At 40.5% G+C, this 11,615-nt stretch overlaps 1 protein-coding gene across 3 annotated transcripts; it reads right to left on the reverse strand.

Annotated features, from left to right (window-relative positions):
• Positions 1-338: 338 nt before the first annotated feature.
• Positions 339-9,217, reverse strand: LOC5520258 (neuropeptides B/W receptor type 2). Of its 3 annotated transcripts, XM_032365147.2 has the most exons (4): positions 8,633-9,217; positions 8,287-8,375; positions 7,575-8,057; positions 339-3,911 (listed from the first exon to the last, which is right to left on the reverse strand). In XM_032365147.2, the coding sequence occupies exons 3-4, from the start codon at positions 7,890-7,892 to the stop codon at positions 3,135-3,137; spliced, it is 1,095 nt and encodes a 364-aa protein (XP_032221038.2). In that variant the 5' UTR covers positions 7,893-8,057; positions 8,287-8,375; positions 8,633-9,217; the 3' UTR covers positions 339-3,134. The 3 variants fall into 3 exon arrangements, with proteins under 3 accessions (XP_032221038.2, XP_032221034.2, XP_032221035.2); XM_032365143.2 differs by having other exon boundaries at positions 7,575-8,645; positions 8,741-9,217; XM_032365144.2 differs by having other exon boundaries at positions 7,575-8,375.
• Between the last annotated feature and the right edge of the window lie 2,398 nt (positions 9,218-11,615).

An 11,615-nucleotide genomic window follows, 5' to 3' on the forward strand; every position in this document is an offset into this window, starting at 1 on the left:
GAGGCCATGGAAATGTACCTGGAGGATCAGAATAAAGGTATCTATTTGTGTCTTGAGCTGTGTTTGCTGATCTCTCTCCCTTGTGTGGTATTTTGAGCGTTTTATTGAGAGGGGTGATTCTGCTTTTCTCTTCTTGTTTGATTTGAGATTTGTCAAAGAACCTGTGCTATTATTTGGCTTAAGAGTAGATGCCAACACCTTGGTTGGATGCATATCTGCAAGACCATTTATCCCTTAGACTGATGCCTGAGTATCTTCATCTTGTTGTGTTTATTTTGCATTTATGAATTTTTTGGGTTGTGGGTACTTCTCAAAGCCGGTACAGGCCGGTTGAGGGGTCAATGTGTTAATAAGTATTTATTAGATAAAACAAATCAAGAACATTAATATATTTGAGTAGAGACGCTACTAAGTCTGCAACAGGGGTCTATACTTCATAAACATTGTGCCTTTTAGTAGACTCCTCATCATCACTATTTGTTTGCATTATTATCATTATACTATACTATTATCTGATGAGATTATATTGGCCATATCTGCCGGGTAACGTCTACAAGTGCGCAATGTCTGTTAGGTCTGTTATGTCTACAAGTTAAATAAGTGCACAAAGTCTGTTAGGTGATGATATATAATCACGCAAGGTCTGTTAGGTGATGATATATATATATATATATATATATATAGGTGTGCGAAGTCTGTTAGGTGATGTATATAAGTGCGCAAAGTCCGGTTATATTTGTAAAATATGATAATATTTGTAAATATTTGAGTAATATTTGTAAAAGATTATCATCATCAATGTTGCTTATTATCGTCCGCGGTGCCAATTGTAGCGCACATTGCACTATGACCCAAAACTCCTAACGGCTGAATTGCTCTTAACTAACAATGGTATAGAGCTCGCACTTTTTCTACGCAGTTTACACGAGAGAAAGAGTGCAAGTATGTCAACGCCCGATTAAGTATGTAGTCGAGTACAGATACATCTTGGAAAACTCCGCTCTGTAGTACTGTGTACAACTAATGTCCTTATTAAATTTTCGAATCTTTCTGGCTATAATCCTTTGCTTATTCTACTGCTACTAGTCTGGAATTGAACACCATAGCGCGAGCGCATTGTCTCTAACTCGGTGTGCCAGGCGTTGTATACATAAGGTCATCCTTGTTAAAGGTCCCCCAAATGCTGTTTTAGACAGCAGGTTTTCGTCGTATGCGACCTGCCTACTACATGTCTTAGCCCTGAATTACACACTACGACTAGCCGAGCCGTAGCCGAGCGTCGTACAAAGTATAGGATTGAATGTTTAATATGCTGACTTAGACAGGACGATTTAGGCGTATGCGACTTGCATAAGACATTTCTTAAGCCCTACGAGTCCTACGACATTCGTAGTTGAGCATCGTAGCGAAGTCGAAGAGGATGATTTACACTCTACGACTCGAGTTGTAGAAGTGGCGCGGGTATACAACTAAATCGCGTTGCCTAAATCGGCCTTAATAAAACATTTTTTTTTGCTCTGGTAGGTCCTTTGGTCCTTATGTCAAACGGAGCCTTTCGGACACCATTTACGTGAAATGACGTTTGATAATGGTTTGGAACTGAGTACAGTCACAGCTCGCTTATCAGTCGCCACCGAGTGCTGACCGGAGATGACGTATCATTGCCGTCAATAATAACTCGCTTACTAGTCGCCACCGAGTGCTGACCGGAGATGACGTATCATTGCCGTCAATAATAACTCGCTTATTAGTCGCCACCGAGTGCTGACCGGAGATGACGTATCATTACCGTCAATAATAACTCGCTTACTAGTCGCCCCCGAGTGCTGACCGGAGATGACGTATCATTGCCGTCAATAATAACTCGCTTATTAGTCGCCCCCGAGTGCTTACCGGAGATAACATATCATTGCCGTCAATAATAACTCGCTTATTAGTCGTCCCCGAGTGCTGACCGGAGATGACGTATCGTTGCCCTTCATTAATATCTCGCTTATTAGTCGCCACTGAGTGCTGACCGGAGATGACGAATCGTTCCCATCAATAATTGCTCGCTAACTTGTCGCCTCCGTGTGCTGACCGGAGATGACGTATAGTTCCCATCAATGATAGCTCGGTTATTAATTGCCACCGAGTGCTGACCGGAGATGACGTATCGTTCCCGTCAATGATAGCTCGGTTATTAGTTGCCACCGAGTGCTGACCGGAGATGACGTATCGTTCCCGTCAATGATAGCTCGATTACTAGTTGCCACCGAGTGCTGACCGCAGATGACGTATCGTTCCAGTCAATGATAGCTCGGTTATTAGCTGCCACCGAGTGCTGACCGGAGATGACGTATCGTTCCCGTCAATGATAGCTCGGTTATTAGTTGCCACCGAGTGCTGACCGGAGATGACGTATCGTTCCCGTCAATGATAGCTCGGTTACTAGTTGCCACCGAGTGCTGACCGGAGATGACGTAAATTTGTTACATGTATTCGTGTTTTAATTATTCTCGGCGTCTACGGTCGCGTTTCACGAATATAGCCAAGCGAAATTACGAGTCACCAAAGTAAAAATACCCTAATCACGGATCACGATAGAGTACTCGATCACGAGTCAAGAATTTTCAAGGCAAGGCTTTTCACGATTCACGTGTCACGAATCACGAAAATACTCTTCACCACCCTGTAACGAGTATAGCCTAACATGAAGTGCCATGTGACCGGAAATGCATTCCTTCAACACTGACACAAGAACAATCGTTTGAATGCCCGGGCGTAGAACTTGTTGTTTGTGCCATATGACCGAAAGGGCATTCCTTCAACACTGACACAAGAACAATCGTTTGAATGCCCGGGCGTAGAACTTGTTGTTTGTGCCATATGACCGAAAGGGCATTCCTTCAACACTGACACAAGAACAATCGTTTGAATGCCCGGGCGTAGAACTTGTTGTTCGTGCCATATGACCGAAAGGGCATTCCTTCAACACTGACACAAGAACAATCGTTTGAATGCCCGGGCGTAGAACTTGTTGTTTGTGCCATATGACCGAAAGGGCATTCCTTCAACACTGACACAAGAACAATCGTTTGAATGCCCGGGCGTAGAACTTGTTGTTCGTGCCATATGACCGAAAGGGCATTCCTTCAACACTGACACAAGAACAATCGCTTGAATGCGCGGGCGTAGAACTTGTTGTTCGTGCCATAGCAAACTGGATGCAAAGCACTTGGGAAAAAAGTAAGCAGCAACAGGGACTTACGGAGAAGATTCACGTAATACCAATCTTTTAACACGTTATTTTCAATCATAAAGTAGATTTGATATGGGAAATAGAATAAGACGAAGACGAAGATGATGATGTAGAACATCCGGATGAGGTCCTTCTCGTGCTTGATTAATTGATTGGGCTCCTGAGGCTGCGATTCCATGTCAGCGGTTGGCGACGTGACCGTTAGTGACCGCTGACCATTGGGGCCGACGAGGTCCATGGAGTGAGTGCTGAGTCTGGTATTTACCGACGGCGTCAGGGAGTCAATGCGTGTGCGCGAAAGACGCTGACGTGAGATAGACTGCTTCAGGCTTACCGCCACGGCACCGTAAGAAATCATCATGACAACCATAGGAACTACGAAGCCCAAGATGAAACGTGCTAGACTATACTGCATCGCGCTCGTTGCTTGCTCCAGTTGTGTTCCAGGGAAGTAATCAACGCAGTAACTGTGCGGATTTGGCGGGTAAATAACCAATTCCAACACAATAAGCAGGGGAATACTGACAGCTAGTCCCAGGCCCCAAAATCCTAGTATGGTTAACCGCAGACACGTCTTGCTGGGTGCTCGCAGGCTGCGACCTGTTATCATCTGATATCGGCGTACAGAAATGGCGGCGATGGACGTGGTGATCACGAACTTGGCGATGACCTGGAGCGAGGGATGACGTCATTAGTAGGCGAATAGCGTACTGCGGGCTCACGAAGTTTGGAGGGAAGGTGGGACGCGGTATTTATTACAAGTGACAAAACTCATCAGTAAAACCACATTAACACAAATCCAGGCAAGGGGGGGCGGTCAATGACTAATTGTTGGGGAGTGGGAGGGGTTTTCTAAATGATCTGAAGGAGCCAGGCCAGGGGCGAGATCCCACAAGCCTATTTTTACAAGATGGCAGAAAAATTCAATAAACTCAAATTCCTGACTTGAGAATTCCCTTTCACTGTTCTAAAAGGGGAAACGGTTGAAGCGGAATCGAAACTATGGTATGCAACGTCTTAATAAAGAAAAGTCCGAACGAGGCTACCAGGGGCTCGAGCTCAAAGCTCCACTGACGAAGAGTCGCAAAGCATAACATAGCCAAGACAGGCGTGATAGTAAACGAATGGGGCTCGAGCCTCTGGTACCCAGGGATAAAAACAATGATTTTGTTTGATAAACCTGTTTCAAATAAATTAAAAACTGAGTGTAAGCTTATAGTAACCCGCAGGAACCCATGGGTGGAATACTGATAAAGGAAAAGCGGCGTAGAAATCTCAAGGAAAAGAGCCAGACAGGGTAACTAAACAGGGGGGCTATTAACTATAACGACGCGATAACATCCGCGCGACGGTCATCATTATCAAACTCGAATACACTTAATCACTTTTCATTCCCTTTTTTACGCCTGGAGCTTTTAGCTGCTGATTAGTTTCTTGATAATTATATTTAAATAGGGCTATTCTTGATTGTTATTATATCCATAAGGTAAACCAACGCCCTTTCATTAAAAACAACTTACATGAAGTCACGTCCAATTGCTCAGCACCTGCCAAACCGTTTTCTTGCCTCCCTCCTATAATTCGGAATAATAACTCGAAATGATAACTCGGAACAACAACTCGGAATAATAACTCGGAATAATAACTCGGAATGATAACGCGGAATAATAACTCGAAACAAGAACTCGGAATAATCACTCGGAATAATAACTCTAAATAATAACTCGGAATAATAATTTGGAATAATAACTCGGAAAAACAACTCGGAATAATAACTCGGAACAACAACTCGGAAAAACAACTCAGAATTACAACTCGAAATAACCACTCGAAATAATAACTCGGAATAACAACTCGGAATAATAACTCGGAACAATAACTCGGAATAACAATTGGGAATAATATTGGGTACGGACGGTACCCAATATCGGACAGTTTGCATCGAAAGCCTATTGGAAATATGTTATATGAATATTATGTATTGTTTAAAAAGATAATATGAATTAGTTTTTGCATTTAAACTACATTTTGGAGGGATTTAGGTACATTTAAACGTTGTGTCAATTTGTGCAATCATAGGATAAGGACCGCACGCAAAAAATTGGAACATGATTAGCAGCTTATAAAAATGTTACAAATATTTAGTTCGTCAAACTTTCTAAACACATTTTAATGGCTATGTAGACTGCCAAAACTATGAATTATCGTCTTTAGCACTTCCGGGATATACTATTGCTTCTTTTTCGATGCTTTTATCATCAGATTACAATAATTATTTTGAATGGACTTTTTAGAGTCATTTTTAGGGGGGACTCAATTCAGAAGTAAGTAAACCGTCTGTCTACGCCAAGGTCAAAACAAGAAGAACAGAAAAAAAGATATTTTGCATTTTCATTAAGTTGAACCAGTAAAGCGTAATTAGATTATTGTTATATGCCAAATTTCTTGATTTTTTTTTTCGACGAAAGTCTGCGGATTTAAACGGATGAATTGTAATTCAGAGAGCGCACAATTATCAAGTAAACAAATGGTTAAGTGTTCTTCATAGAACCATATAATAAAAGTTGCCTTTGCTAAATAAGATAAATTTTTATTTCAATTTTATAAGCATTGGAAACTTATGGGAGAAGCTACGAAAATCGTTCATGAAGTTTGTGTCCGGAATTGGGGCCAGTTGACGGGGATTAGGGCAAATCAGTGACACATACTTTTCGAGCACGCACCCTAAACTTAAAAAAATATGTATATATATATATATATATATATATATAATGCGTGAGTGCAGGCGTTCATATAACAGTGCTCAATACATAGGTGTAAATAATGATCATTATCCGCCAACCCAAGCTAACAACTTTAAACAAGCGTAACGAGCTAGTGTCTTCGTGCCGCCACAGGAACAAAGCCTTGTTATGCAACAGCTGAACTATTCAATTTCATCATAATAGCCATTCAAATTTCGCGCCCAATTTTTATGTTAATTTCATACTTAGATAGTATATAAGTGATGGTAGTAATATATTCTTAATAAATCTATATAAATATATATATATATATATATATATATATATATATATATATAAGACAAAGAAAGTGTTGGCGAACCACTTCACAGAATCTCTGAACAAAGTGTACAAACAGCGTAGTTGCCAGGATTTTCAACAGGAGGGCCCCCAAAAAGTCCTTTCAAGGCATTTTCACTTGTATTTAAGATGATGGTATTTTTGGTTGCGAAAGGGACGGACCCGGGTCCCCTGGGCCAACCTCCCTGGCTACGCCTCTGACAAACATCGCCGGTATTATTGGACCGGCAATGTTGGCTGTTTTAGACAGCAATGTTGGCGCTGTTTTGCGGAGATCCACTATAGTGAACCAATGACCTACCCTGACCTACACATTTTTCGTTTACACAATCTATGACAGTTGTGAAGATTTAGTTGTCAGAATGGATAAAAGAATAATGAGATCCGCTTTTTTTAACATACAAATATACGGTATGTCAGCCTTGCGTAGCTATTTCAGCTTGTTTTTTTTTTCTTCAATCAAAGCGAAAGTGACATCTCAATAAGGAGCATATCATTCCTCTGTGAATAAATCCCTCTTCAGGTTCGAAGCCCAATTGTATATCTCTTGGCACGTTTCAATAAAGCATTCAAAACAGTGACATTTTCCGGTTTGGTAAAAAAGACAAATGAATTTGATACTTGCCATAGATTCGGTGCCGAGTTAAAAAATATGCTTCGTCTTCTTTTCAATATATAATTGTTTGTATTAAAAAAACTGATGTTAACGCTACGGGATTTGGGGTTATTGTAAACACGCATAGAACCATCCATAGAACCATCCATAGAACCCCATCAACTTCTGTATTGAATTCTAAGGTAGTTTTGCGTAGAAAATAATATTAATTGTCCTTACATTGTTATTTATCGCTGTTCGTAAATATCCGGAAAGCTTAACAATCCGGCTTAAATTTTTTCGCTCGTCTTTGTTCAAAGTAATTGTCTACAGAGTATCATATCGTTATCAATTTGGTCAACCCTCAGCTCCTGAATCGGCCGTGAAACGGACAATCCTTTTAAACAAACGGAGGATTCCGGCGACTGTCGAGCACATGAAATCCCGATATAACTATCAACTTTTTCATGCCCCTTGGTATATCTTTAAGAGGTTCTTTGTTATCATGAATTGGCAAAACGTATGAAAAATAATCTGATAAGCCCCAACCAGTAAGCACACGCAAGCTCTTGTCGGTCGTGTTCAGTACCTTCCCCCGGGCGATGAACATAAGAAGGAATTATCACTCAACGTCCTAGGACATGTATCGACATACCTGTACTGGGAAAATAACTTTACACATGAACACACCATAGGGCCAGTACTCAAGCTCCAGGTAGATTACTGAAAGTGACATAGATAGAGTATAAACTAGCTCAGCCACCGCCATGTTCATGACCAAGATGTAGGTCACAGGGGTTCTTGCCATGCCGCATGTCGCACGGATCACCGCTATATTCCCTACCAGAGAGCCGAGAATAGTAGCAGCAAATACACCCAGTAATATCCCTTTCACAGGTATAGATTCCTGGTAGTGTGGGGTGAAGTATAGTCCGGTAGTGTTTTGATCAAGATCTATCGTAGTGTTATTCATTGCTAATTTGTCTTTGTGAATTTCTCTTGCTTTGTGCGGGGAAAGTTGGCTTCCTTGTTAGGTTATCTTTCGGTTTCGTTGTCTTTGCGGTAAAGCTGACGAGGCGATGGTGGAACGACGTTTGTCACCAGTAAACAATGCTGACGTCCGTAACCACTTTACGTCCTGTAAAAGGTCAACTAATAAGTACTAAAAACGATGGATGGAACTCTTTACTAAACACGACAATATCACTTGTGTCCTGGTCGCTTTTTCTCGCGGCTGTGTGATGATGAATTCACAAGGCACGCTGAGGGCGGCTGTTTGACAGCTCGTAGGCAAGTTTATCTCTGACCCCTTAGTCAACCTGGATTAAGTTTCTATTTATCCTCTCTTACAATCAATCAGTGGATACCTTGTGTACAATCCTCGACACACTGATGCCAGACCACAGCAAAAACCTTCGATTAGCCGATTGCTGCCCGGATAAGCTATCGTCCGCGTCTAAAAGAAGAAGCCACAATTAGCATTGACACCGTGCGCCTAATAACTAGTAATTTCTTGTGCCGCAAGATTATTCTAGGCTTGTCTTTAAAAGCCTTCTGTGTATTGATACTTCCCGGGATACGGAGAGTATCCCGTGTATGGGTTCCGACTGTGGGAGATCGCCCTCAGCTTTTACGCACGCCAAGTTCCGCTTTCTTCCGTCAACACGAAAACTCCTCTGCTTTGGTTTGGCGGATAAGAACTGAAACCCTCACCTGCTATTCACTCCTGAAACATCAAAATAACAATTAACTCGTATCCGAACAAGCACGTTTGTATTACGGAAGCATATTGTTATTTCCAACTTGAGCGATTAACGCTACCTAAGGCAATACGTTTTTTTTGTGTGTTTGTCGATGGCATTGAAGTCTTTTCAGCCGCAAAATTGATCACCTTCTAAGAAGCTAAAGCTTGATTAGAGTAAATTATGTATATCGGTGTATTAGGAACTTCCTTCCATGGTTAATTAAAATAAACATAGCCTTTTTTTTTCTTTTTAACTGGCTCAGGCTTATTCAAAATAAACATAACCTTTTGCTTTTTCGAAAGTCTGAACAGGTATAATTGACATAGGGAATAAAGGATGAATTCTGATATCTTGTGAGTGGGTGTTTTTACCCGAATTTGTGCTGATTGAAGTTCCCTGATCAAAGAGGAAGAAAATTAAAGGCGTATTAAGAAGTGGTTAATAATTCATATTTTGATTCTAGTCGGAATATGTTTTTTAATTCTCGATCCCATTTCAGTTAAATTCTCGGTCACACTTAATCATTATGGAAGCAGAATTGTTAATCATCTATAAAACCTTTAAAAGAAAGAATCGACAAACGCAGAGTTTTTTATCTAACGATATATCGGCAAGCCAATACCTGCCTTCTTCGGCAATATCCCTACAACAACTCTGCGTTGTTGCCGATTTTTTCTTTTAAAGGTTTTATTTCATAATCAACTGTCGACGCAGACCACAAGGTCCGACGCACACCAGCATATAGAGGCTGTGCGGTGGTTTCTTCCTACGTTTTTGTAAATTATTTATAGGGGTTCTCATAGAGCAACCAAGTGTAAAAGTCAACAATAGTCAAGCTAACTAGAGAAGAATGCTGTTTAAGTGTATAAATGTAAGATATAAACAAAGTGTATTTCACCATCCTGTATTCAAAGAGCAGTTTTCTGTGCTCAGCACATTGACTAAAATATGAATATTTTAATGATCTTTTTCGCCATTGTATTTTTTTGAATATCAGACCTTTGTTCAATTATAGTTATTCTCTCAGGTAAATAATGAGCATTTTAAAACTCTAAATTCACTTTATCTTTTATTTATTGAAATTGCCTAAGTTCGTTAAGGAACATAAGGTATTCTATAGTCTTCCGTACATTTTAAGAGATGGATGGATGGATGGATAAACACGCCGTCACGAATACCCACCCCCTCGTGAATTAGTGAGGAAATATGCTAAAATCAAAAGGGTTTCAAGTGATAAAAGCGAACAGATCGCAATTTAGCATTTAAATGCCTCGAATGGCCATACTTTCGTTTCATCCCTCAAAGCATCTTAAAGTGATCAGTTTTTAGGGACATGAAAGTGGTCATATGGACGACAGTGTAGTGTCAGTACAGGAAGTCTCACACAAAAACACATTAAAAAAGCTATACTAGAAGTATCTTCAAGAAAGTGAAGTGCTTGTAGTGTTTAATAGCTACGCATTTCTTTCCTCTACTGGTTGTGTTTGCCTTGTTAGTGTTTAATAAACTACGCATTTCTTTCCTCCACTGGTTGTGTTTGCCTTGTTAGTGTTTAATAAACTACGCATTTCTTTCCTCTACTGGTTGTGTTTGCCTTGTTAGTGTTTAATAAACTACGCATTTCTTTCCTCTACTGGTTGTGTTTGCCTTGTTTTGGCTCCTCCAGCGAGCTGTCCCTGTGCGTTAGTTGCGACAAATGAGTCGACCACCAGCGGAACGTTAGCCTACCAGGCTTTGGTAGCTTTTTCGGCACGAAAACCCCGAAAACCTCCCCCTGCGGAGCGCATTATCCAAGATGGCGGCCGTGATATACAAACTCCGTGTTTTCAGGGTTTTCGTGTCGAAAAAACTATCAAAGCCTACAGGTAGGCTGGCGGTACGTTTTTCCCATCCCCGCTTCCCCTATTCCTCTATTTTATTATATAGCGTATCGTTGAAAAGGGTAAAATACATTCCTTGCTATAGCAATCCATGCCTCCTAATTTGGAAATTCAGAGCCAATTTTTTAGAACTGGATCGATTACTTCTTACATCTGGATCGATTACTTCTGTAAGAGTATTTAAAGTTTGTTCTAGGAATACATGACTTCATTGTTTTAGCCAGGCAAAAAAATTGGCTGGAAAAACTACCAATTCTATTTTCAAAAACATACAACAAAATGATTTTTGTTGTACTGTTTGCAAGATCATTCAATTTCGGTGAATTGGGGGCAGCTCTTTTCAGTTGCACATATAAGTGTCTTTTTTCTCGACTTTTTTTTTTAAAGATTGCATTAGTTTCATCAAAGGAAGTCAAGATGGAGCCCGATCTCTAACTTGCATTTGTTTTACATCTTTTTTAAGTTTTCTGACAGAACTCCTGTAGTAGCTTTGCATGCTAATATTTATTTGAGTATCTTGAACATAACAATAAGGCAGACAAATACATGAGTCTGAGTTCACAGCAGCTTTCAAAGTTGTGATTTCACTGGTGTCCATAATTGGCAATTTGTAATGAGGCTCACTGGCCCTTTGTAACAAATTTCCGCCCTATTGAGCTCAATATTATATTCCCGCCATTTTAGGCATTGGGTCAGCTGATTTTTAGATTTGTACAGCATTTGAAAAGCATTGAATAGCATTTGAATAGCATTAAATTGCATTTATATAGCATTGTATTATTTTGTAGGCTGTATCTTTACCCAAAGCCATACAGCCATCAGGTAAAGGGGTTTGGACTGATAATTGAATCCCATACGCCACCAGCCCATAGGCATTGGATTGATTTTACTACCCGCCGTAATAGGAATTGGGTAGATTTATATACCCGCCTTGATAGGCGTTGGGTTAGTTTGACAATCTCACTCGGGCAAATAAACACTCCAGATCGGAGGAGACTTGACCACAGGCAGCCACAAATTTTTGGGAATATTTTTCAACGCCAAACGTCTCGTGTTCTTTGTTGACAGCCA

The sequence above is a fragment of the Nematostella vectensis genome, chromosome 12 (assembly GCF_932526225.1).
Source record: "Nematostella vectensis chromosome 12, jaNemVect1.1, whole genome shotgun sequence".
NCBI lineage: Eukaryota > Metazoa > Cnidaria > Anthozoa > Actiniaria > Edwardsiidae > Nematostella > Nematostella vectensis.

What these genes read in the sequence shown, in the direction of transcription:
- LOC5520258 (XM_032365143.2), bottom strand. Translation starts at nt 7,892, where the DNA reads ATGAATAACACTACGATAGATCTTGATCAAAACACTACCGGACTATAC. An exon ending in AAGTTATTTTCCCAGTACAG is followed by an intron (nt 3,912 to 7,574) that starts GTATGTCGATAC and finishes CCCTCGCTCCAG; the next exon opens with GTCATCGCCAAGTTCGTGAT.